This window comes from Stigmatopora nigra, unplaced genomic scaffold (genome assembly GCF_051989575.1).
Source record: "Stigmatopora nigra isolate UIUO_SnigA unplaced genomic scaffold, RoL_Snig_1.1 HiC_scaffold_25, whole genome shotgun sequence".
In the NCBI taxonomy this organism is placed as follows: domain Eukaryota; kingdom Metazoa; phylum Chordata; class Actinopteri; order Syngnathiformes; family Syngnathidae; genus Stigmatopora; species Stigmatopora nigra.
In genome coordinates, this window is record NW_027551604.1 from 3,943,627 (window position 1) to 3,969,176 (window position 25,550).

The 25,550-nt window shown below is 40.6% G+C and overlaps 3 protein-coding genes across 5 annotated transcripts in view; 1 reads left to right on the forward strand and 2 right to left on the reverse strand.

Annotated features, from left to right (window-relative positions):
* Nucleotides 1-480: 480 nt before the first annotated feature.
* wtap (WT1 associated protein) lies at nucleotides 481-4,480 on the reverse strand. Its single transcript, XM_077711139.1, has 8 exons — nucleotides 4,259-4,480; nucleotides 3,743-3,779; nucleotides 3,611-3,666; nucleotides 3,313-3,371; nucleotides 3,108-3,226; nucleotides 2,855-3,033; nucleotides 1,655-1,809; nucleotides 481-1,583 (listed from the first exon to the last, which is right to left on the reverse strand). Exons 2-8 carry the CDS (start codon nucleotides 3,770-3,772, stop codon nucleotides 988-990), a joined length of 1,194 nt encoding a protein of 397 aa, XP_077567265.1. The 5' UTR covers nucleotides 3,773-3,779; nucleotides 4,259-4,480; the 3' UTR covers nucleotides 481-987.
* A 468-nt stretch (nucleotides 4,481-4,948) lies between these two features.
* sod2 (superoxide dismutase 2, mitochondrial) lies at nucleotides 4,949-6,802 on the forward strand. Its single transcript, XM_077711140.1, has 5 exons — nucleotides 4,949-5,109; nucleotides 5,649-5,854; nucleotides 5,920-6,036; nucleotides 6,146-6,325; nucleotides 6,399-6,802. The coding sequence occupies exons 1-5, from the start codon at nucleotides 5,081-5,083 to the stop codon at nucleotides 6,542-6,544; spliced, it is 678 nt and encodes a 225-aa protein (XP_077567266.1). The 5' UTR covers nucleotides 4,949-5,080; the 3' UTR covers nucleotides 6,545-6,802.
* A 5,753-nt stretch (nucleotides 6,803-12,555) lies between these two features.
* Nucleotides 12,556-25,550, reverse strand: part of fndc1 (fibronectin type III domain containing 1) — a 36,529-nt gene continuing 23,534 nt past the window's right edge. The window contains exons 10-26 of one of the 3 annotated variants that reach the window (XM_077711318.1): nucleotides 25,416-25,511; nucleotides 25,210-25,327; nucleotides 24,927-25,114; nucleotides 24,458-24,565; nucleotides 24,114-24,302; nucleotides 21,954-24,044; nucleotides 21,767-21,858; nucleotides 21,576-21,687; nucleotides 21,118-21,474; nucleotides 20,548-20,694; nucleotides 17,879-18,115; nucleotides 16,912-17,020; nucleotides 14,693-14,772; nucleotides 14,497-14,526; nucleotides 13,899-14,060; nucleotides 13,474-13,596; nucleotides 12,556-13,001 (exon numbers count right to left, since the gene is read on the reverse strand). In XM_077711318.1, the coding sequence (XP_077567444.1) occupies nucleotides 12,886-13,001; nucleotides 13,474-13,596; nucleotides 13,899-14,060; nucleotides 14,497-14,526; nucleotides 14,693-14,772; nucleotides 16,912-17,020; nucleotides 17,879-18,115; nucleotides 20,548-20,694; nucleotides 21,118-21,474; nucleotides 21,576-21,687; nucleotides 21,767-21,858; nucleotides 21,954-24,044; nucleotides 24,114-24,302; nucleotides 24,458-24,565; nucleotides 24,927-25,114; nucleotides 25,210-25,327; nucleotides 25,416-25,511 (4,355 nt within the window). In that variant the 3' untranslated portion in view covers nucleotides 12,556-12,885. Of the gene's footprint in view, nucleotides 13,002-13,473; nucleotides 13,597-13,898; nucleotides 14,061-14,496; nucleotides 14,527-14,692; nucleotides 14,773-16,911; nucleotides 17,021-17,878; nucleotides 18,116-20,547; nucleotides 20,695-21,117; nucleotides 21,475-21,575; nucleotides 21,688-21,766; nucleotides 21,859-21,948; nucleotides 24,045-24,113; nucleotides 24,303-24,457; nucleotides 24,566-24,926; nucleotides 25,115-25,209; nucleotides 25,328-25,415; nucleotides 25,512-25,550 lie in introns of all 3 variants that reach the window. The other 2 variants (XM_077711319.1, XM_077711320.1) reach the window with 2 other exon arrangements.

Here is a 25,550-nt window from a genome sequence, read left to right on the forward strand (position 1 = left end):
TGGAGGTGATATAGCAGGGTTTACACAATTCACAATCAGTGTTTGTGAATAAAACAACAACAACAAAGGAATCAGATACAATGTGCATAAGCAATATCCCTGGGATTAGCATAGTACCAAAATAAAATATTTTAAAAACAAATGGAAAATTGATTTTAAATGTATTCCACAAACACAACAAAATTCACACAACCAAATGCCAAGCTATCTAGCAATAGGGAAAAATTGGGCAGACATCTTACTACATATATATAAATGTTCCACCTTGTCTCCATTGGGAGTATTTATAAGGCAAACTCTTTTCCAATCTGTTTTCAAGTTCCCCAAAAAAATTTGCCCTGATGTGTATGCCTATTGTTATACTATCTGTTATTTAAGTTACCTCCAACAAAATAGGCTTAATTAAATCCAGTTTTTTTAACTACTTTTATGCAATTTATACACTTGAGTTTAATGTAATGATCAAGCGTAATAAGTGGCTTTCCTTAGTATTAAAAGTCTTTTATTGGTATTTGGTCAGTACATGAAAAGGACTGAAGTCAGAAGATGAACATCTCTTATAAACTACTCACAGAACCTTTTGAATTGTTTTTTCTTTTTAAAACGAAATTTTAAAATTGAAATAAAAAATAGAAACACAGGTCAATATCTAAGCGAGATGTTTATGCCGCAGAATTTTTGGGGGACTCGACGGGGTTACAACGGCTGTGAGTGTCTGACTCCAATCAACATGTGAATGAAACATACTTTTTTTTCCTTTTTTCTTTTAAATCAAACTTGCACTCAGTTGTGTCTAACATTCCCATGTTCCCAAATGTGTTTCACAAGAAGCAAACGGGGAAGGGCAGGGAAACAAAACATTTGACAGCAGTTCTGCATTACACGCTAAGCATTTGTCATCTTGTTTTGTATAAAAAAAAAAACACAAAAAAGACAAAAAAAAGAACGATGGATAGCGTACGTTTTTGTTGTTCTTGCCAAGATACATTACAAAACGGCGCCGTCGCTTGTGGTGGAGTCCAGGCCGTTTTGAGCGTGCCGTGAAGTCCTGGCGCCCTTGGTGACCTGGGCGGCAGCCTTGTCCTCGTGGGGGTCGGCGGTGGAGTCCGTGTCGTTGGAGTGCTGAGTCAATGACGTCTCGCTGCCCGTCGGAGAGTCCACGCTCTCATAGCCCGCGCTCAAAGCGGCGGCGGCGGGCGCCACGCCGGCCCGGCCGCCGGTGCCCTGACTCCCCGACACCTCCTCCGAGTGGTTGGACAGTTTGGTCTCGGCTTCCCCGGGGCTGGACGCGGCGGGCGACGCGGCAAAGTCTTCGTCGGTGCTGCTGACCTCTCGGTAGAGCGCTTTCTGGGAGGGCCCCGACTTGCTGGGCCCGTTGGACACTCTCCCGAAGTCTTTCCCCGCCGGCTCGGCGGCCGGCGACGTCCTGCTGGGCCCCGGCGTCGCCGCCGCCTCCGCGGCCGGCCCCTGGGGAGGCTGGACGAGCTGCTGCCGATTGTCCTTGAGCTGCTGCTGCAGCACCAAAATGGTGCTCTGCATGCCCTCCACCTCCTCATCCAGCTGGATGATGAAGTCGTTCAGCTCTGCGAGGAAGCAGCATTTTTAACAACCACAATTCGTTCGACCCGGCGTTGGGGAAAAAAGGCATTCTCACCGTCTTGGCTGCTCTTCAGCTCCTCACTATATTTCTTCTGCAAGGCCAACTCGGCCTCCAGTTGGGCGATGCGTCCCTGCGACTGCTGCTTTCCCAGCTCCTGGTTTTCCTGGATCAGCATTCGACACTTGGCCATCAGCTTCTTCCCCGTCTGGCTGGAAGGGAAACAAGGCTGACATCACAGGATGAAACGGGAGACAAAAAGTGGGCGGCAGAGGCAAAGCCGACAGAGGTACCGTCCCTTGTGACCAGCGAGACCGCAAACTGCAGTCAAGAGCAAAACAGATAAAATGCCTTAAAACACTTGAGCATTAAACTCTAATAAAACCTAGACTTGTGCTAACCGTAATATAGTGCAGTGAGTTACTTTAACTGAAACTTTCGTCTTTTCTGGCTTTTGTGAGGTCGCGGCTTTGAACATAGAACAACACAAACAATGCTAAAACAGTCCTATTCAATGTACAATGCTGCAACGAGATTTCACAACAAAATTTCACGACAAGACATTGAACGCCTCGGCGGCGACGGGCGTCCCATGTCTTTCCCGTGGGAAAGCCATGGGACGTCCGTCGCCGCCGACCCAACGCGATCATTCGGAGCGCCTCCTACGGCGCGAGTGAGGCAACAGGTCACAAAATTCAACAGAAAACATGGAAACACACTACCGTGAGCGGCGGGCGGACCCTCGCGCCTCGACCCAAAAGGACATAGTGGACGCGGGCGGGGTCTGCCCGCGCTTTTAGAAGTCTTACTTTTAAAGTCTTACTTCTCGTGCGGCACACGTTCCAGTTAGGTGTGTCTTTTAGCCGAGTATGACAATGATCTTTAAAGGCTTCCAATTGTGCTAGCTGCCCCCCCTATTTTATCGGAGCCTGCTTTGCGGAGGCAGAGGGGGGTGCTGGGGGGGTGGTCCTTGTGGTAAAGGATCAGTCTTCAGGAACAGTCCGGACTCCTTTTGACGGCAGTTGGGGAGGACACAAGTGTCACTTGACCGTATGGTCATTTTTTTTTAAAAATAAAGTTAATGATGCCGCAGAAAAACACCAACGTTTTTTGTTTGTTTTTTTGAGGTATGTTTTTTGTCAGCTTTTCCCCCACCATGGCTCCTGTAGTGAAAGTGAGGGTGGTGGGGGGGCGTGCAGAAGTCTTGACTTCTATTGGGGAGGTGGCGGTTGGGGGTGTTATTTTGATTGTCTTTACCTATCAGGTGTAAATTTCCAGGCACTCAGTTCATTTTGGGCCTGCTCCAGTTTGTCTTTAGTCTGTTCCAGTTCCCCCTTCATTTTGAGGAAAAACAAGTTGATGGCCGGGTCCACCATGGACGAGCGCAGTTGGGCCGCGCTGGGCTGCTGGGCCTGCTTCAGGTACTGGATGTGCGTCTACAAAGTGGGAGGGGCTTAGAGTTAATCAAATGTATGAGTTAACACAAAAAGAGCAAAAAACATATACATACTGTGCACTCCTGCTCCTTGGTGGCAAGTCTCATGACCAAGATGTTCTCCCTGCGTGCAGAGTCTTGCTGCTGCTGCTTGAGCTTCTCCTCCGACTCCTTCAGGCCGGGTACGTCATTGGCTGGCGGTCCAAAAGAGCAACGCAAAACCGTCGGGAAATGACGACACTTTGTGGCCCGTGTAGTGGTGGAAAGCGTGTGAACTTACAACAAAGCTCTGCATATTTGGCCTCCAGGACTTGCACATATGACTCGTGCTGCTTCCACCTGATTGCACGGGAAAACATGTGACAATGAGAGAACTTCTCGCTACATGTCAAACTGCAAAACACCTGATGGTGATGCAACACTTGACTGCAGATTTGTAAACAGTTTTTTTTTTTAATCATAGAAAGTAAGTAGTGTGCAATCATACTTGAATGCGACTTTGGAAACATTTTAACCTGTATAAACTAGCATGCATAACACTTCATTGTGCTGGGTTGTGTCTATATGTAAATATATACCTCGTGCACAGCTCCTCTCTGGTCAATGTTTTCATATCAGATTCACTGAGGCGAACCTGGATTTGGAGACAAATACATTTAGCATTCAATACATTTCAAATAAACTGATTTTTAAGAAGAATATAGCCTCACCTTTTTGGGTAAAGGTTCCTCGTTGGTCATTGTGATTCTACAAGGAGGGGGGGGGAACACAGTTAAGCTAATAGCATCAAACAACTTGCTTTGCACATCGGGACTCAACCAAAGCCGATCGTTGATCACACTCGAGATATTCTTTAGGCGAATTGTTAAAAGGTGACTGTGGAAGAAAGCAAAGTAAAGCGACCGGCGAGTACACAAGCGTATGCAGCCTCGCGACTGTGGTAGCTAGTGGTTAGCACGAAATAGATACCAAAGCAATGTTAACAATCGCCCGCTAACTGCACCGCTCCCGCTGCGTCAATAGACGGATAATATGAATCCGCGGTGGCTGGCTTCAACATTCACCCGGTTAAAAGCTGGAGTACATGCGGATCTTTCCAGTGTTTCGGGCATCTTGTTATTACAAAATGGCGGTGAAGGAAATGTCTCCCTCCCTTTTGCTCCTTTTCCTGAAACTAGCGGACTACCGGGCTTGCATAGAAAAGAGGGCCTTTAGAAGCCACTTACCAGCACCGCACCTCCTTTCTGGCGGTGGTCTACGGGCGTATCGGCTGGGATAATTCCTTAGCGGCGTGGCGTCTGGAAGGCAAGTTGGATTATTGGAGGTGCTCCGCGCGGGCGAGTGTCATTTTGTTCGGCGGCGATGGGAGGACTGAATGGCAAGAGACGAGTTGGATGGCGGCGAGCTCCTGCAGAGTCCGCCAAGAGCGAAACAAAAAAAGGTGACGTCTCACTCTTCACGCGTCGACCTCTTTCACAACAGTTGTCGCAATTTCATACATAGCCGTACTTTTTATTATTTATCGAAAAAGGGGGGATGTTTTACTCATTATTATATTCCAAATGTATTTGCTTATTCTTCATTTTGATAATTTATTGAAATCCGGGACATATTCATTCAGAGATGACATTGTTTCTGAGACATTTTGAGGGCCCAGTAAATGGTGGCAGAGTTAACAAACAGCCTTGCCATTATTGTAATATATATACAATCTTTGAGGTTGTATCTACTCTGACGTCTCAAAGTTTTGAGGCTTTAAGGAGGATAAAATAAATTTTCCAACATATTTTATAATATAATATTTGTATCATCTATGTTTTGTATGATTAAAAATGTTGAGAGAACATAATAAAAAAAGAAACAATACCTAAAAAAATAAATGTCCCTTGATGTTTCAAATTATCCGAGATAAACCACCCCTCCCGCATAAGAACAATGGTACGGTCGTACGCCGCTGTCAAATTGGAGCGTGCCCAGTTCAGTTCAAGGGCAGTCATTGAAAATCCTCCGACAGAATCAAACGTTGTCCAGTTAACACCGTCAACAACATGTTCCGCAGAGTTGAGCAGATACGCAGGTAAAGCGAATAAATCACCAGGCATCTTTTTAACTGTGCACATGCTGTGTGATCTCAATAAACTAGCCACAAAGTTGGTAATGCTATTGAATGCTTTAGCCTAGCAAACGCTAACACTATATCTGGACAGTTAGGTAAGTTTGTTGCGCACTAATTTTTAAAGCGGCATAAGACTGTCAAATCTACGCCTAAAATGATCTATTGTGGTCCTATTAACGCATTTCTGGATCACGTTGATTCGATTAGACTTAAAGTTATGCTGAGTGTAAGTTATGCAGCATTAAAGCCAAATGTGTATGTAAAGTCAGATTAGTCAAAATAATTGATGCATGTGCAATGGTAAATTATATTGGGATGAACTATGGTTAAAATCTTTTAAAGTTTTCCTTGCCAAACTAATCACAATTAACATAAAAATATTAGGTTCAACATAAGTGGTTGCATTGACTACCCTCATGGTTTTAACTACATGTTTGTTTGACAAAGATGCCCTGTATGTATTGTTAATCTAATACTATATGCTGATTGACTTATTCCAGATGTGCTGCTAGATTGAGACAAACCGTCCATCAGGTAGCTGCATGCCGGCAGAAGCACACGCTTCCCGACCTGACCTACGACTATGGCGCCCTGGAGCCTCACATCAACGCCGAGATCATGCAACTGCACCACAGCAAGCACCACGCCACGTACGTCAACAATCTCAACGTGACTGAAGAGAAATATCAAGAGGCGCTCGCAAAAGGTAGCAAGTATGCACTTTCCGACTAAATTGGAAATCCACAACTTGCCTTTTCTTGTTCATTTTAGGAGACGTAACAGCACAGGTGGCCCTTCAGCCTGCTCTCAAGTTTAACGGAGGAGGTCACGTTAATCACAGCATTTTCTGGACTAACCTTTCTCCTAATGGTGGGGGTGAGCCACAAGGTAAAATAAGATGTCTAAGAGGCTGAATAGTCGCCATTGAGATTACAATGGGATTTCTGTGAGCTCTTTGAAAGGACTTTTTGTCACAATGTGTCACTGTGTCTGCCAGGGGAGCTCATGAAGGCCATCCAGCACGATTTTGGCTCGTTCCAGAGCATGAAAGACAGGATGTCTGCCGCCACGGTGGCCGTTCAAGGCTCAGGTTGGGGCTGGCTAGGCTATGACAAGCAGAGTGGCAAACTTTGTATCGTGGCTTGTCCCAACCAGGATCCTCTGCAAGGGACCACAGGCAAGAAGCATCTATTTCTTTTGATAAGATATTTAAAAGGCACTTATTTAAACTTCCCCCTGTACCCACCCAGGTCTCATTCCTCTTCTGGGCATCGACGTATGGGAGCACGCCTACTATCTCCAGTACAAAAATGTCCGGCCAGACTATGTTAAGGCCATCTGGAATGTCATCAACTGGGAGAATGTCAGCGAGCGTCTACAGTCTGCTAAGAAATAGAAGGAACCATTCCTATAGAAAATGCTATTGCAGATTTGTACAATTTTTGCATTGAGATCCTTGCAGCTCCTGATTATGGAGACCCGCCCCATCCTACACTTACTTTAATTTCTGCTTCCTGCTCAAAATGCGCACAAAAACTGACTTTACACATTAAGAACTTATCTGAATTGTGGTAGTTCTAAGTGTCAGAATATGTCATGGTGAAACCAGTTCATGTAATATTATTTGATGTGTAATAAAAAGACATGACCTGAATTGTTGGTGTTTTTTTTTTGCCTGACTAGAAAAACTGTTAAATCTTCATATGGGAAAGTGTTAAAAATGACAATCAGTATTAATAATACTTTTATGCTATATATTATATAAAGAGTTCTTACCCATTTGGCCCAAAATAATTTGGATTTATAAGAGTTGAGTCTTCTGGTGAATGTAAAATGTTACATTTTGAGAAACATTGTTGCATGTTAATTCAAGGACAACAAAATGATATCCTCCCAGATTATGGCATGATCCACAGTTCCTGAAATAAAAAATACAAATGACTAAAAATGGTCCCAAGAATGAATACTTAAAAATGTGCATTTTTACTTTTGGCCAGAAGAGGGCAGTGCTTACCAAGATTAAACAATACAATCAATTATAAATGCCAACTTTTCTTCTATTAAAAAATGCCTAACATGTCAAAATGTGGAAGATCTAGTTAAATCCTCTCTAAAGTACATAAACTTTTCTCAATCACACGTCTTTATTTAAAAAAGTTTGTTTCATATTTACCAGGTTAGAAAAAAACTGAAGGTCTAAGTGAAGGCCAGGTCTTGGTGGATAAATGTCTCCCAGGTGAGCCATTTCATTACCAGTGGGAATGTCCGGGTGGGTTTCCAATATGAAGGGGCTTCTATATTTGCTAGCACATGTTTGCCACATTTTTTTAAACGTACCTTGCAGCCTACAGCAATACGAACAACTAAAAGACAAATGCACAGTTGATTACATGCATGAATCATATGGAGTAAAAGGGGGCAAGAAAAGGGTCTCTCTTGCAAGCCACTGACAAATGGATTGCCGCCAACTGCTCATTTCAAAACAAGCATTACATATTTTGTACTTTCATTAAACAAAGTCTCAACATGGCCTAGTTTTTTTGCTTTTAAAAATATAGGCGTGCCTAAATTGATTTCCTTTCCCCCCTCCCTAAAAAAAATCCATGCATGAGCAAGACAATGGTTTTCAAAAGTGAAAATAGTGATAAAATGTCATCAAATTTTCTTCCTGTTTTTCTTTCCAAAGTCAATTCTAAATAATGTTCTAAATAGATTTATAATACTAGTCTTTTTTTGGCAAATTCAATGAGGCTCACATTTGGTTTCGTGTCCCTTTGATGGAATTTACAGTCCCCCTGGAAAAAGTGTGTGCGTTCATTTATACTGTGGCTTTCATTACGACATGAAAACTTTAAAATGCTCTTTCCCAAGGAAATTTAGCTTTTTAAAAAGTTACAAGCCATTCAGAAGCAGATGCTGTTATTTCTACAAACACCAAAAACAATGCATTTCTATTTAGAGTGAGTCTACAGTCGCAAATTTAACCACGTCCCTAAAAACCGTCGACTTCAGCTTCAATTTAGCTCAAGAATTTATTTTACTCATCAAAATCTGCTCATTTAACGACCTCTTGCGTTCATTACACTGACTTTAATTACAGATAGTTATTTGGTGGTAAAAGGCCAAACTTTAAAAGGCCATATTGCGGTGCTATAATCCTTTTTCTACCTTTTTCTGTTTTGCTGATATTCCAAAATGACTCTATTTGGGATAAAGACTCTTGGAATTAATCCCGGGATGGATTTTTCCAACAAAAATCAACAGGCGTGTCGGCGCTGCCAGGTTGGAAGCAAAAAGATGTGTCACAGGGAAAGACGCTTAAATAAAAAGTGAAGAGCATCTGGAGGAGCAGCAAAAAGGTTTCATTTTTTTTTTTGAAGGTCAGAAAACTCAAAATTTGAATTGCGTTACACTTGGTTTGTTGTCAAGGACAAAGAAGCCATTGCAACTTTCACATGACAACATTTTTCCTATTTCACATCCAGATAAGACTGCAAATGGGGTGCAAATAGTAGTAAATAAAAACTGAAAAAGGATTTCAAACTAAGTATTTTTTGTCCTCTAGGAACAAGTATCTGAAAATCAAATTTACAACCTATTTTATAGTCTTTCCACAACAGTACTTACACTCATACGGAAGGAGAAAAGACAAAAACAACACTTTTCAATTCATATCTTAGTTTGCTTCCATGAAAATTGTTTGGCCATTTTTTTTGGCCACTTCAGAGAAATTATCTAATGATTAAAGAATCTTTATCTGCACTTTAGCCAAGAATGAAGCAATGGAGGCAACGATGTATGAACCGACAAAGATCAGTTAACACAATACAAACCCAATTTAAAAAACGCACGTAAAAGATAAGTACCGCATTTTCCGGACTATAAGTCAAATGTTTTTTTTTTTTTTAATTTGTCTTGGCCAGCAAGCCCAAAAGATATGGTATACATTAATAACATAAAATGGTACAACAATCTGGATCATATCTATCACTTTCCAATAAAGCAACACATAATTCCAGCGCATAACGTTTCAAATGAAGTACTTTTTCAAAATGAGGGAGTGAAAAAAATGATCTCATGCTCCCAAAACCAAATGGCACATTAAGAATCTTTTCATTATAGTGGTCTCCTGTGTTTCATTGTCTGTCTAAACACAAATCGGCATGGAAAAGCTGTGTGGAAAAGATGAGTGGGTCACAATAAAGTAGTTGTGGGGAAAAAAAAAAAAAACGAAGGTGGGGTGAAGGTCATTTCAATCAAATGACAATGTCTAGTGGCATCATAGATAAAATGTGTCTATTCGGGGGGATCAAGCCAAAGAGTGTCGGGGGATTTTACTTGTACTATCACAAAACAGATGTAATATTGGTGATGGAATGTCAACGGCGTACATAATTGGCCAAAAAGTAAAGCCATCTAAGCTAATTTCACACTCTCTTAGCAACAAGACATACTCCTCTTAGCTCAATCTGGGTATTAGTCTCTTTCCATTCTCTCACCGTGAACCCTGAGCTATTAGAACATACTCTTGGGATGGCAGTTATTGTTATGTCTGCAAGTTTTACCACTGAAAAATAGCAACGGTTAGACTGGAGCATGTTAATGACTCAGGTGTAATAAGCCTGCCACGAGTAGCCACAGATGAAACTGATGGTTTCGGTCTGGACCTTTTGAATGGTGTGTAATAACGACGTCATTTTTCAATGTCTGCGACTGGTGAAACAAAAACAAAAGTGGAGCTATTTTGGGATTAAGAGTTATATTAAGAGTCTTCAAAACATCAGATATGCAGACTGGGAATTGCCCGAAATATTTACTGATAAGCTGCAATTGGTTGGCGATGGACATTGTGATGCTGTTATTTCACCAGAAGCCTCATTCGTGTACAGAGTCAGAACTTAAGGGGGGTGCAGGAGAACCTGGACCGCCGAGTTGAGTAAAAAAAAATAATTTAATAAAGTAAACAGTAATCTAATCTCCATTCAAAGCAATAGTTGACAGTCATTTAAAATCAGTACCAAGCTTAGAAGGCTGACTTAATGGTTAAGTTTCAGTGGCATTGACGCCCATAGATGTCCATTCTATTTTGAAATTTGAAGTGATTGGCAATTTTGAAGAGGTTTGGAAAGGGAGTCATACTTGAAATAACAAGAAAGAGTGCTTCAAGTCAGCGTTCCTCGGCCGCTCAGAAGATTACACAGACGAATCCGCGTTGCTATGGGACTTTTCCGTCCCCTGTTGTGGACTTTGGCCAGTCGGCTTTAAGAAAAGCAGGCTGCATATCCTGTCTCCACAATGACGGATGCATTTCGGCCCAGATTCTCCAAGTATTTGGACAGGGACGGAGCTTTTATAATTTTGCTTTCGTTACAAAACCGCAATGGATTTGACAGAAAACAATCAAGTTTTTCTTCCCAGTACATTTCCTTAACTTTGTCTTAGCCATCAACTTGAAAAAATGTCATTCTTAGTCTAATCAATTTCCCATAATTCTCTTGGATATATATTACTGTTGACTCTCTATGGGAGGCTTCAGAATTAATTTAAAAAATGGAAAAAGTTGCTTTATTTTGCTATTTTGTCCAAGAACAATGTAAAAAAAAAGTATTCTGTGCTTGGGTTTCTTCTCTAACGTACATTCCGTAATCATCGAGGAATTAATAATTGGAGGAGTCAAAATAATGCCAAAAAATAAATTACTAATGTACGAACCACGTGTGGAAAGAAAGCTTGGCCTGGATTTAATCAAGCCAGCGTGGACTCTTGGCCTTTTTTGATGTAAAAGATGTGTGCAGACCTTGACTTTCACTGCGCTGCATGAAAAATATTACACATGCAGGAAAAAAAAGGCTGACAGCTGATGTTCTGGCCCGAAAATGAGTGTCAGCTTGGCCGCGTTTTTAGAGGCGATTTGCACTGTTTGCCGGTTTAAAGCCGTCATAATAACATCAGGTTCTGGCTGGGCCCGCCTAATCGGACGGTAATGCAATCGGCGGTATCGGCGACGTTCATGAGCCATGCCGCTTGTCATCGGGGCGTCAATCCCATGGGGACTAAGACCACCGTGATGGGTGGGCTTATAGAAAAGCTTTCATTTTGACTTGTCTTCAGTGGACCTGATGAACAGATGTTTCTTTTTGGCGCCAGTGTGTGTAAATGAAGTCAAAGTGAATTAAATGATGCTGTTCCCATTGGGGAAAAACTAGAATTAAAACTATACGAGTCTGAATTTTTTGGTGTCTTTATGTGTCTGAGAGTAAAATATTTAAAAGAAGTTAACTCACCAAATTTTCCAGCCTTAAAAATGTTCTAATGACGACATTGTGAAATCAAATCATTCTATTCCAACATTTTGGTTAGGTTAGGAATAACATCAACACTTTGGCATGTGTTAAATAGCATAACAAATGAGAAATATCAACATACCTTGATGAGATATGAATGTTGTGACGACAGGACTTTTCTGCAGAATCTTGAAGATAAATGTGCCTGGTTGCTACTGCTACTCCGTTGAAAGGAACGGCTGAAATCTGCTATTTGAAAGGAGCGACAGGCCCCAAGAGCCCCAAATTAATACAATGACGCCACTTTTTAATGAAGGTCAAATTCCCATTCGTCTTCCACCTGGTTTACTGCATCTGTCACATGTCAAAATTGAATAATTTCTTGTCATTAGTTATGTTATTCAATAGTTCAGGCAATGAAGGCAGCTCATTTACTGTTGGACGGGAGATACTTTTATCAAAGATTTGATTATAAACATTTGAGAACTGTGACCAATGAGACAATTGGACTCAAATAATTCATAATAAAGGATAACAGCTTTAAATATTTTTTTAAGTGAGTGGGAAACTTTTATAAAGTCGTCAGAGGCCTATTTAATAAAATAAAAAAAATCTGAGTTTTTATTAGCATTCTTTTTAAATGGTTGTATTTTGTTGTTGTTATGTTTTGGTATTGTTGGCTTTTTCCAGCCCATAACTGAGGCTAAATAAAATGAACTGTTTGAAGTTTTTGATGCAAATAAAAGTATGACCCACACGAGTTGTATGAGGTAAGTCCAAATATTTTCATCTATTTGTTGGGTTAATGTTGTTTTTTTTTTTTTTTTTACAACATAGAAACTCTGCTCAATCACCTGCATCTGTGCTCAATATGTTGTTTTGGATATTTAGTCAGATTTTAACGAGTTCAGTTGGCTGATGATCACATTATGACTCAAAGTCGGAGGATTGATCAACTATTAAACCTTGATCAAACTCTGATTTACTAATAAAATGTGTCACATATAATGGGATAATTAATTATTATTATTATTATTTTAATCACTGCCTTTTAAATCAGTCTCCTGAACAGTAATGCATACATAAAAGTCTGCCTACATGAATAAAAAAAAATATACATAAACAATTTTTCGAAGCTCATCGCTCTTTGTAATTTTTTTTCTGAATGCTCTTAGATAAAAAAACATTTTGTATGGACCCCGAGAATTTTACAAAGCAAGTACAAACATGCTTTTTTTTGTCCCCTCATATACAAACTGCTTTATGTAGAAAAAAAGTACAAAGCATCAATACACTGGCTTGCATTAAAGCATTTCTTTCATTTCGTGTGATTAAAGTGTTGTCTTTTAGTCGCGGTAAGCAAAAGTCTCTTGATTCTTTTTGGTTGACGGGGCGAACAGTCGGTTGCCCTCAAACAGGTATAACCCCCCCAATAACCCCTCTCACCCCTGTGTTACCATTTTCCAGGGATGGGAACTCCACATTCGTACCATCCAACAAATTGATGGGACGTTCGCCTGCCAATTACTCCGAATGTGACTGGCTGTTGTCTGTAGGCACGATAATATCCTGGAAAGAAACACACAATTAGTAACACATCAGTCAATGTGAACGCTATTTTTAAAGCCATATAGTTAGGCTAATATTTCCGTGTTTGCCAATTGATTTCCAGGGGGTGTCAAATTTACTTCTATAAACTTGAACATATTTTGTAGCTGGAAACTACAGGCTAACTCATAGCACACAGCCAACATTCAGTCTGTAGTTATTCACCTGGCCTGACAAAAACAATTTAATAAATGGGCTCTGAGGATCAATAGATGGTGGAAGTGCAGGATTTCAAAGTTACTGTCCACATGAAGAAAAACAACAGCAACTTGATAGGCTTTTAACCTGTAAAAACACTGATGAATTCTTTTTTGTATGCAAACAAATAGTAGATATCGAATGTTATCCATCATAAAGTGCTGATGCATAATCAACACCGGTGAGAGAAACAAGAAGTTCCATTGACAAACAACAACTATGACTCCATGTTTACCTTGAGCTGAAGGCAGTGTAACAGAGAGATAGGCAGGTCCAGTTCTGCCGTCCCTGTACGAGTCCACAAACTGGCAATGATCTTCCCCTTGTCCCACGGTGTCTCCTATACTATAGAAGGGCTCTGTAGGGGATCAACATCATTGTTTTCTATTGTATTTATTCATAGTAATGCTCTGATTCCTCAACATTAATTACTTGTCAGTTCTGGTCACTTTCTGTTTCAAGATATGGGGCTAGTTCTTTACTATTAAAACATCTGTAATGCATAAACAACGGCAAACGAACTTGTACGTAAATGATTTCCATCTAGCAGGAGTGACGTACCCAACGTGCAATCTGTGAAGTTTGAGTTGACTTCAATCGATTGCTGTGTACAATACACTATTGGGTTATTCACTACATATGTGGTGGATTCGGACCTACCTCTAAGACCATCTCCCATGAAGATCTTGTATCGCAGAGAGTTGCACAGAACCACACCCACAAACTTCCTGTACCACGTCCGCTTGACATATTGACTGCCTTTACATGAACTGTGGGCCGAGTTGTATCGGAAGGAGAAGGGGATCCATATTGGCTCGCCACCTGGGACACAGATTTAGGAACAAATTCACCACCATTGACAGTGAGAGACACTATAAACTATTTAACTAGTATCACTGACATAGAGCCATCATGGGGGTAAAAAAAGATAAATCAGAATTGGAGAATATTTCAATTTTCATATGAGAGGACAGTGTCTACACTCAGGAGTAGTAACCTCAGTCTCATTCTGCAGATGGTCCCCACCTTGTGGACTTTTTGTGTGTGGCTCCAGTTTTTTTTACCTAGATCTATAATGTCTTTTGTGTCTTGTGTCTGTCTTGCTACTGCCACCAAGAAATTTCCCGAATACGAGATGAAATAAAACTCTAATCTAATCTAGTATAATAAATTAGGTCTTGGTCATTCACCTATTGCGGTAAATCTCAGGATTTATTAACCGTGATAAATGAGGTATCCCTATACGGCTAGAACTTACCAGGCGGTCTTTCAATGAGAAGAGGATCATCTAAAAGAGAGGACATAATTTTGAGTTCAATGTTTTCATGTGATAGATAAGCACATTCAGTTCCTTCCTTGAGGATAAATTATTTGTATTCATGGCAAAGCAATTTTTCATGCTTTAGAAGTAAATTATTACTTGAGGGTAAAGTAGATTTCGCTATTTTGCCCACCTGATTCGGTGACATAGGTCAGTGTATTGCTGACCGGTCCCAAGCCAAACACATTCTTGGCCTGGACTTTGAAGTAGTACCTGAAAGGAAACAAATCAGGACTCAGAAGGGCTTTAGTGTCATTCTGTCAAAGCTCTGCAAAAGTGAGGCAAATAGTAATGACTGCAGCAGATGACTTTGGTCAGCCTGACTCAAGACTAAAAGTCTGTTTTCTATTCGTAGGGATCTTGAGTGAAACAGATATTTGGCTCACTTGAAAGGGAGGGTGAGGGAGACAAGCTGAAGGGATGAGTGGCGATTAGCCGATAGCAAAGGGAGGACAAGACCCGAGGAGACAAGTGTGTGGAAAATGTAACAGGGATGATGAAAAGTCAGCGCAACAAGACTTCAGAAAGACAAATTTCCTCGCTGTAAGACGCAAGCTTTTCAAAACAAAAACGTGGTCTGTTGAAGGAACATTTGGAAGGGTCGGAACTTCAAGGATGACGTCTTTGCGCAGAAGTCCATTCATGCAAGGTCTCGTACGTTAAGTGCGCGGTTCTATCAGTTTTTGCAGCCAAAAGCCTGCGCCGCCAATCCTGGTTCCAATCACAAGAGCCACATAACAACAGTGACTGAAATATCCAGGGTGGATCACCAAAGTGAGAAAGAAACAGAGGAAAGAAAAGCAGATGCAGAGAAGGATGATGTCATGAAAAACCAAATTGGAGCGCCTGGAAAAAGGCAAGGGAATATGAAGGAGAATATAAAAACAAATGAAATACTCAAAAAATATTACAGTGGGCTTTTGAAACATTTGCTTTCCTCACATTATATTAAAAGCTTTTGGGCTATCCTGTATATTTTATGATTATTTTCATGACCTTGGGTGTCATTTTAACAGGTTTGGAAGACAGTTTGCATTGAAAATCTAATTTTTAAAGCTTGTATATTTGCTCCTATTATCTGATGTCAATTCCAATTTGAATTGTTAATGTTTAAACTTTGCAAATATCAATATTAAGTCATTTCTGCATTGTGACACGCGATTTAAGTGATTTAGGCTAATGAGCAAAACACCTTTGGAAACATATCCACATTAAATTTTCGTCTGTATAAGTCTGGCAAGTAGAATGAGATTTAAACATTGGGAAATGGCAACAGTGTCGGACACCAATTGACCCATGAGCAACTGTTACCAAGACAGAGGTGCCAGCTTGGATACACACAGGTTGCTAGGGAGGAGCTACTGTATATAAACTCTTGGAAAAGTTGACAGGAATACACAGCTCCATTGTGTGGAATCTAAGGCAGGTGCTGTCACCTGAAATTGAAGAGACACCTGTGATTTCATAATGTTTCCTAATACAGGATTTACAAAATACACTATGACTGGAATAACATTTTGTGGTGAATAATCCATATAATTTACTTTATTCTAATGTATATTTTAGGTTAGGCAACAATTTAAAGAATTAATTAAAATATAGAGGATCATGTATGGATTGTGTAATAGAGGTGAATCACTTTTTTATACACACAATACAACATTTAACAACATACATCAAATGTATTAACATATGAATGATTTAGTGGTTTTATTTAGTATGCATCATCTTTCTGTGCATAAATATGTTTTTTTTAATCACTGACATACTGCAAAGTGCTCTTTTAGCCTTTTAACCTTGCGGATTAATCAGCAGATGGAATGTTTGTGGTGGATATTTAAAACCTGTTTCTCCACATGCTACCATTTACCCAAGATTGACAAGCTTCCTGATCATCCAAACATTTGATTTGACTCAGTGTGCTTGGACCATCATCAAATTGGTTTGATGTAACAATTGGCTTCCAGAACATCTCCGCATGAAAGCAACACAGTGATACTCAAATAAATCTACAAACAGATACATGCATATTTTATGTGTTGTGTGATGCTGCCCGGGACTCTTCCGACAATCCCACAAACAGAAATAAACACTGGAGGAGCCGAGAACTGTTAGAAGATGGTAAAACACTTCATGAGATTGCACAGAAATCCTGAGATTTGGCAGAGATGTACCGAATAAATTAATCTAGACAAGATGTTTTTGTTGTTGTCTTGGAATGCCTATAAAGCCTGATCCCCTTTTGTATGTTTGTGGATAACTTGTAATTAAAAGCCGCTGTTTTCACATTATTCCTTATTCTATGAAAAATGTGTTGAGGAAATTTTAAGCAGGAATGGGAATGCATATTACCTGGCGTTGGGTTTGAGATTTTCCACAGCCAGGTGAGTCCCACTTGATAACTTAGAAGACCATCTATTGTTGAGTACGTCATCATATGAAGCACTGTGCACCATGTAGCCTAGAAAGAACATGACAGTTTATTATCTGTAAAATTCTGGGTTATTTTTTTAAACCATACCAAGTCATAGTTGGTGGACCATTCTAAAATTGATTTATTTGCTTGGCTCTTTCCCAGCCACGGTCTGTTTTCTTATTCTTGTCGCTCAAGCAGTCATGCAATCAACACTCGAATCCAGGACGTGACCTAGGGGTCATGCACCCTGAAGAAATTCCGACCAAACCGTATGGAAACAACGTATGGCAGCACATCAAACTGAGTCTGTTGGATATTGAGACTTTTGTATTTTTGCTGAAGTCACTTCAACACAGCTGGCTGTTGACATGGGCGAACGGGAAATAGTACACTCATTTTTTTCCCCTACCCTTCTCGATCTATGAATGAAAAATCCTAAAAGAAATCAATCCCTTGCAAGCTCCAGAAAAAAAAATCCCAATTGTTTTCCATCTACTATAAATTGAAACACACTTCTTTACAGTCTTAGCATGCCAGGCAACAATGAAGTTGGTGGTCAACCAAAAATAGGTTTAAACTAAAGCAAATCGTTCACACTAGCAGGAAGGAAACACTTGACGGATGAAAAGAAAACCAAAATTACAACCCCCTACCAACTCAACGTGGCACTGGAGACACTATCTGTTTTATACATCAGATGACATCCCGCTCCGCAACATAAGCAGGCGTTTGAGTGTGTCTGCCAAATAAAACACTGCATGGTTTTGAATACTACCTTTGATAGGCCAACGCTATTCACATAGAGGGATCCTAATCTTGAATTTGTATTTTTAGTCACTGTACAGGCTTTTTGTTAGACTCTCACCAATTTAGAAACAAATGATTGCTCTGTTCTACTCTTACCTGACACCATATCATCCTTGAGTGGACGGCCCCAGTCCAGGATGATGAACGAATGGCATCCTTCCATGGCGACCACAGTGAGATTATGGGGTTTATTTTTGGGAGGGAGCTTCTGATTGCTGGCACGACTGTCATTCTTTATCAGATCTTCCAGGATGTCAACCTGGACGTACTCCAGAGCCTCGGTCAGGGAGCATGGTGATCCGGGGTCTTTTTGGATGTAGTTCACATAGGAAGCTGAATGCAAGAAAAGAAAACAAAGTGAATCATTGATTTATGCAATTCATACAAAATCCTAAACCATAGAATCATATTCAGCGTTCAGAGCAATCTAATAGTTTTTCCTTTCAGTAAGACTTTGCAGGAAAAGGCTCTTTGTGAACGTGGATTAAAAAAAAAAAAATACTTTCATTGCTTGCCTAATATTGCTTCGAAATATTGACTTATTTGATCCGAAACAAGTCCTTCCGTTGTCTCCTGTTCTGCTGCTTTGTTTTTGGAGTTTCTTGGAAGACCAGCTGGACATACAGCTGTGAATTCCGAGTCTAAATGGGAATTGGAGGCAACCACAGGAGCCTGGAGCGGCTCCCACCTCTGCAGATGACTGGGCATCGGCACAAGCCGAGAGTCTTCCACGTGTCAGTATCTACATTCCGGCGACTATCAACTCCTACGATTAAGTGAATAGAAGATCACCATCTATCACTATTCCATATCTAAACATCCGCATGTGTCATCTGCAATTATTGAGAGATGATTTATATCTTGAAACATGGGCCAATGTGTTGTAAAGAGGATTTGTGGGGAAACTATACATCAATTTGATTACTGTGTTTAGGTAATCAAATCCCTAAGCGTAGTGCAAGTCAACACATTGAACTGAACAAATCTTTGGATCTCTTCCATCAGTTCGTTTTGAATTTTTTTTCCACCCTTTGGATTCCGTTGTTCAAAAGAAAGAGTGTAAGCCTAAACTATTTCAACATTGCTTAGGACGTCATTTGTTCTTCTTCAAACTTAATTGTGGCAAAGAATATTAAACTAACAGCGTAAATGAGTACATGAAAGAATAAGGTATGCCATTTGAATTCTTTAAGATTGATGATAAAACATCAGTGTAACAATTTCTACAGACAACCAAATTAATTAACCACAAGTCCAATGATCAAACTCCTAATTCATATTTTGCAGGAAATCCTTTCTTTCCATAAGAAAGGTTTTTGGTAAATCATTTAAAAACTTCCCTTTTGAGTCTCTGGGTTCTCCACTTATAATCCAAACATGCAGACAGATCTGTCTTGTGAGACTTGAGCACAGATAAAATATTCCTGGGAAACTGTAGCAAAGGGGTTCACATAAAAGCTGTCTAGTCATGCTCATCCAGTGCAATGAAATCCAACTACGTGGAAGACATTGTAATAGAGATTCATTTAACCAATAAAACTAATCACTTAAGATACGTATTTGGAGTCAAAGACTTACTGAAAGCACATGCACAGATGTAAAGTAAGACAAGTAAAGATTAAATATCTTTGAGAGAACAAATATGACTCGTTTTATTATTTCTACAGTATTTATAAGTGCCCGTGTTTATCGCTGCATATAATAAGGCAGAATAATAACTTTCAGATGGCGCAATGTGAAAGGAGGTGAGATAAACCATTTCCAAAAGAGGAATTGCTGATTTTGGCACAAAAAAGAGCAAACATGAGTAGTATTAGGGATTGGACTCGTAAACGCAAATGTGTCCTTTCACAGTAATACCATTTTGTAATTGACTCATTTGTTTGAACACACTTTAGCCATTTGTTTATGACCAATGGCAAAAAACAACAACTTATTTCGCTGTACAAAAGTGTGACTAACAACTGCAAGGCAGCTGTGTTGTGATGAGTCACCATAATTTTGAGTCAAAAGGAAAGTTACAGTTTCAGCGTCTCGTGCTAGTTTTGGTATATATTGGGGTAGGTTCATTTTTGTGCATATTCAAACTGGCTTGCACTCAGTTCGGTTTAGTTGTGATTAATGATGTCTTGTTTTGGGTAAAAGCCCAGTTTAATACTTTATAGATTAGATTGCTTGTTACAAGAGTTTTTATGTTTTTGCTTGCTTTTATTGTGTTTGCATGAACTGTTAATACATGTTTTGATTAAGGTTTGGTCAGAGAGTAAAAATGCTTTAGTTTTCTTTTGCCTACTATAGGCTTTGCATATTTGGTTTGCATTTCTATAATAGTTAGAAGGATAATAACAATATTGTTTCCCAGTGAGAAATTATTTATGAGTTTTATGGCCTCATAGGGTTAAAGATCACTCTAACTAAACAAAGAAACACGGACACGGACCATTTAAAATGATGTGGTTTCCAGTTAAACGTAGTCTGGTAGGTTTATTTTTTAGGCTGGCAAGATAATATTTCAATGTGTTTTTGCAATCAATTGAGACGGAAAGTAACCATGGGGTAAAAAAGACCTTGAGCGGCTTTCCGTTTAGATGATCCGATTAGGTTGAGACATTTTAAATGAACCATGACCACTGAGACTTTTTTATTTTTAACTTAACCATGTGCAGCTTTCTATTTATGTGTGGAAATGAGAAAACTGTAATGCAAAGTAGCCACATTTGTTGGGCTAACAATGATTTGACATGCCCTAAATGGGTGTTATTTACCTGTGAAACGCCTCTTCCCGCTGTCATCAAACTCTGACAAAGGACCTCGGCCAGAAGTTCTTGTGTCTGGAGTTGGAATCACCATCGTTGTAGTGGTGATAGTAGTTGGGGGTAGTGTTGTTGTGGGGGGTGGCAACGTAGTTTCATCTACCAAAAAAGTAAATCCAGGAATTACATAGTATATATAAAACTAAAAACATGTTGGAGGATTATTCTTGTGTAATGTCAACCATGAGCATGTCTAACACAATGGAGTCATTAGCAGGCATGCTGTATGAGATCATTTTAAATTGACTCCATTTTCCTAAATCAAAACAAGCATTTTTTAAGTGTAATGATTTTACTATTGCATTGTGCATTAATGGGGGACTATTCCACGAACACATTTGAAGAATAAGCATAGTGGGAGTTTGTCTCAACAGACTTTTTCATTAGATCTTCCCCTTTTTTATTGCTTTTTGTCATGCAGTATCTGTACATTTTGGCATGGACAACAGACTAAATTTGAGAGTGGAATTGCAGCTCTTAAATCTATAAACAATTGTTAGTAGTAATGCTTCACAGACTCACCTTCTGAGGAACATTCTAATATTCCATCTGTGTCATACACTGGATCCCCATAGTCATCTGTTTTGGTGTAGGTTCCTGGTGGACATGTGGGGTAGGGTTGTTCAGTGGTATACTCCTCTGTTGTCCATTCCATGGTGGTAGGTTCTGGGGTGGTGGTAGGTGCTTTAGTAGTTGTGGTGGTGGTGGGAGCGGTGGTGGTGGTAGTGCTGGTCCTGAGGCGAGGCAAATCCAAGCCAAGCAGCGGTTTTCCTCCAACCATAAGGACTTTCTCTTTAGGATTGACGACTGGACGGCTATCTCGATTGTGACCAAATAAAGCCATGCCATCTTGGTTAAGAAGGGGACTTCCTTGATGGTCTGGATTCAAATTGTAGTAAAGGAACTATCATTAACTGAAACTGGAGATTGTATTCCAAAATACTGCTAAACTAGTTATTGTGTCAGAATGAATACATTACCGAAAATGGTGCGTCCATCTTCTCCAAGCACGACTCTCTTTGGTTGGCCATTGGAATCCTGTAGGACTTTTCCATCCTGGTTCATAAGAATCCCCAACTCCAGATCTACCAACTTCATCAAACATAATGAAATTGTCATGATGTTACTCTTCTTATATTTATGAAAAAGATTGCATGGCAGTGAATTTTACCCATTTGTTTCCATCAGGTCCAGTAATAAGCCTTTGACCAACAGCCTTGCTCAGTCCATCCTTTTCTGTCAAATTTGGTTGTCCCTTCTCACCTAAGCAATTACAAGATAAACAGCGTCATTGTCATACTCTGCATGATACCATATGACATATTATATTGTTCATGCATTTTACCATTTGACTTTACCATTTCCATTGGCGGATATAACATCTCCTCCATTGTCTGCTTTCCCTCTGAAGGTAGGGTAGCGACTTCTGCTCCCGTGGCCTCTATAGCTGTCTCCTGAAGATGGTGATAAAGATATTGAGTGGGTTCTGCCCTCTCTGAGGCCCCCAGTCCTGGTTGGTGTAGAGAATCTACTAGTGTTGGGATCTGACGTTGAAGCTGGTCTGAGTAAACTCGGTGAAGATTGTGATCTGATTGGCAGCCTGGATCCGCTGAATTGTCTGGTTCCAAGAGGAGAGCGTATCCTCCCATTATTGCCCATATTAGAACGGCGGAAAGGTGGTAACATTGCAGGGGATGAGCTAGTTCTGGAAGGGCCATCTCTTGTGGCTACACTCTCATTGTTATCTCTGTTCTTTTGGGGATCTGTTGATGCCGGAACTGCATTCTTCAGGTCTGTAGTTTCTGCAACATTTTTATTGATGCCACTATTTTCCCTGTTCCCCTTATCAAGGTAATCCTTATTTTCATAATTGTTTTTGTGAATGCTGCTAGAAGTTGGTTCCACATCCGTAGAGTGACTAGTGTCTGACTTTGCGGATGGAGATGATGGAGTTGGATTTCTTGAGGGACTATACTCTGCATTTTTATGAGTGGATGATGGTTTCTTTGAGCCAACCTCTATGTCATCATTTTTTAGTGAGTCAGGGAAGGAAGTTTCAGTTTGGCCTTCTCTAGTCTCCTGTATTGAGGTCATTCCTACAGAACCTGTAGCCACTGAGTTTTTTGTGGGTATACCCCGTGTTTGGGGTCTGCCTGCCCCTATTGAAGATGATACCCTGCTCCAAGGAGTCCTGCTCCCCTGTCTGGGAAAAGACAAGCGAGTCCCCAGGCCAGACCTGCTAGCCAACTTGAATCTTTCGAGAAGGGAAGGAGGAATTCGGCTACGGGTAAAAGTTTTTTTGTCTGAAGGACTCTCATTCTTTTCCTTTGTCTCATCTTCTGTGGGATCTTCTTTGTAGTTTGAAGTAGGTCCTTCAACTTTGGTTACCTCTGTCTTTTTTAAATTACTCTGATGGTTTTCTGATTTGACATCATCAGTTGATGGATTAGAATTTTCTGGGTTAAGTGGAGAGCTATGTGATTCTCTGGTGTTTTTACCTGAGGTTACAGCTGTATTTGAGGTGGAGGGTGGAATTATTTCTGATTTTGCAGAAGGAGATGGTTCGGATATTGTTTTGCCATCGATCCTTTCCACTGACTGGTCTGGTAAGGTAGACTGCAATGTGGTCTGACTCTGAGTCTTGCTGGGCAAACGCGACTGTGAAGTTAGACCTGGTCTGTAACCATTCTGAGGTCTACTGTAATTTCCCCTGAAAGGAATTCCTAGGTTCCTTCGGCCAGAACCGTATCTCGAACTGAAGACAGACCCATTAGTGCGCCCAACTGATGCGGACCCTTTGTTCACAGGTGTCCCAGGCTGTCGGTTGTTGTCCTTTGTGATGGGTATGGTAGGTGTGTTGTATCCTATGCTGGGCTTATTAAACATATTTTTGCTCTGTAGATCTGTAGAGGCTGTATCCTTTCTTATATCTTCTGATTTTGCATCATACGGCACTGTGGTTTGGTGGAACCTAGGCTTTATGGGAGAGGGTGTAAAAACTTTTAGGCTGGGGGTTTTGGTGGTTGGGGGCTCATCTACTTCACTATAATCATCATTCTCAGCTTCAAGAGGAACTTCATTATAGGGTTCTTTTGTCTCAAGTTCAGGTTCCATGGTTGTTGCATCTTCCTCTGGAGAAGAGGTTGTTGATATTATCTCATCATCGTCATCCTCATCTTCTTTAATCGAAGTTCTTCCTCGATTTGATCCATTCCTGCCTGAACCTCTTACTGAATTGAAGATGCTGTGATAAGAGCGCGTTTGAGTAAGTGGGTGCACCCTTCTGCCGACAGGTTTGGCGTGGTGTGGATGAGTTGGACGAGTTGGTTCCTCTGGTGCTTCTGTTAATTGGAGCTCAGATTTGTCATGTGTTGTATCATGTTTAGAAGGCTGATAGCTAATCTTGTGGCTGTCCTTGGTTCTTGAGATTGGAGAAACAGGACTCTTAGCTGGAATCAGAAGAAGATCAAGGGTAGAAACAATTTCTACAACCACACTACATAGTAAGCCATACTTACATCCTGGCATGACAACACTGAAAGCCTTGCTTAGAGGTCCATGTCCTCTCCTATTTGTGGCTTTGATCTTGAAGATGTACCGTTCTCCAGGTGTTAGACCTTCAACAGTCGCTGAAGTTGTGCTGCCTCGGTATGTAACACTTTTCATTCCAAATGGCTTGAGAGCAGGAGCATAAGAAAGGATGTACTCTGTGTGGAAATAAAAAAATAAAAAAGCTATTGAGAAAACCAGTGGGTGAACTCTCTTAACCACACAAGTTGAGGGCAAGGCCTCATTGGCTTTTTAAGTATACATACATTATTATGAAAGTGAAAGTTGTGTTAATGCCAAAGTTTGTACAAACCTCGTATCCTCCCATTGGTTTCTTCAGGGGGATCCCAAGTGGCTTTTACAGCAGTCCCTTTCCCCCGTAGTGGTTCGACATCAAAGTTTTCTGGCGGCCCAGAGGGTGCTTTTGAAGAAAGCACAACATATTTACACAAGGGCAAAAACAAATATCTTTCTTTAAGTGCTTTAAATTTGGACAAATGGACGACATGTTCAAACTCTGAAAAATATTGTTACCATACATTGTGTGCATTCCTTTGAGGTCATGCATGGAAGCTAAAAGAAAACTATACTAGTAGTCAGGGAGTCAATGCTGACATTGCAGTGAATCACTGCTACAACCTTCTACCTCACTACACTAACACCCAATTTTGGAGAAATAATAGCGAATGTTCTAATCATGCAGGAATGAATGAATAGATTTTTTTCTAAATTGTTCATTCTTGCAAAAGGTGAGCATGGAATAGCAGTCTGCGTGCCCCTACCTGACTCAGGGGTCCTCTGAAAGACAGACACACTCCACTTGCCAATATTTTCCCCTTGAGAGATTCTGACGGCGAACTCATACATGCTATCAGCGTACAGAGTGTCTACCATCATTCTCCTCTGAGAGCTGTCCTTGTATTCCCATCGTGCAGATTCACCCTTCTCCCTGTACCGTACTGTGTAAGATCTAAGACGAAACAATCAGGAACATTTAGCCCAATCATACATTTTCATTCATGTGTTCAGTCTTGTCTTCATGTGTGCTATTTGTCTTTTCTTTACCTGAATTCACTAGACTCAATCTTCCTCATTTCCACAGCAGGGTCGACCCAGGATATGAGGACTGACTTGGGAGACATAACCCTGACACTGATGTCCTTTGCCTCATATTCTGGTGGTTCTGGAAAATTGAAAATGGCAAAAAGAAAGGATTTAAATCGCTTGCAGCAAGAACCATGAGCAGTCTTGTAAGGGTCTACACGACATACCTGGTGTTCTCATTTTGGTTGCCGCGCGGTTAGCAGGAGGGCTCTGACCCTGGGGTTTCTGGGCCTGCAGTGACACCACATGAACGGACTCAGATGCTATGAATAGAGAGGGATACCGGGCACGACCAGGGTTTA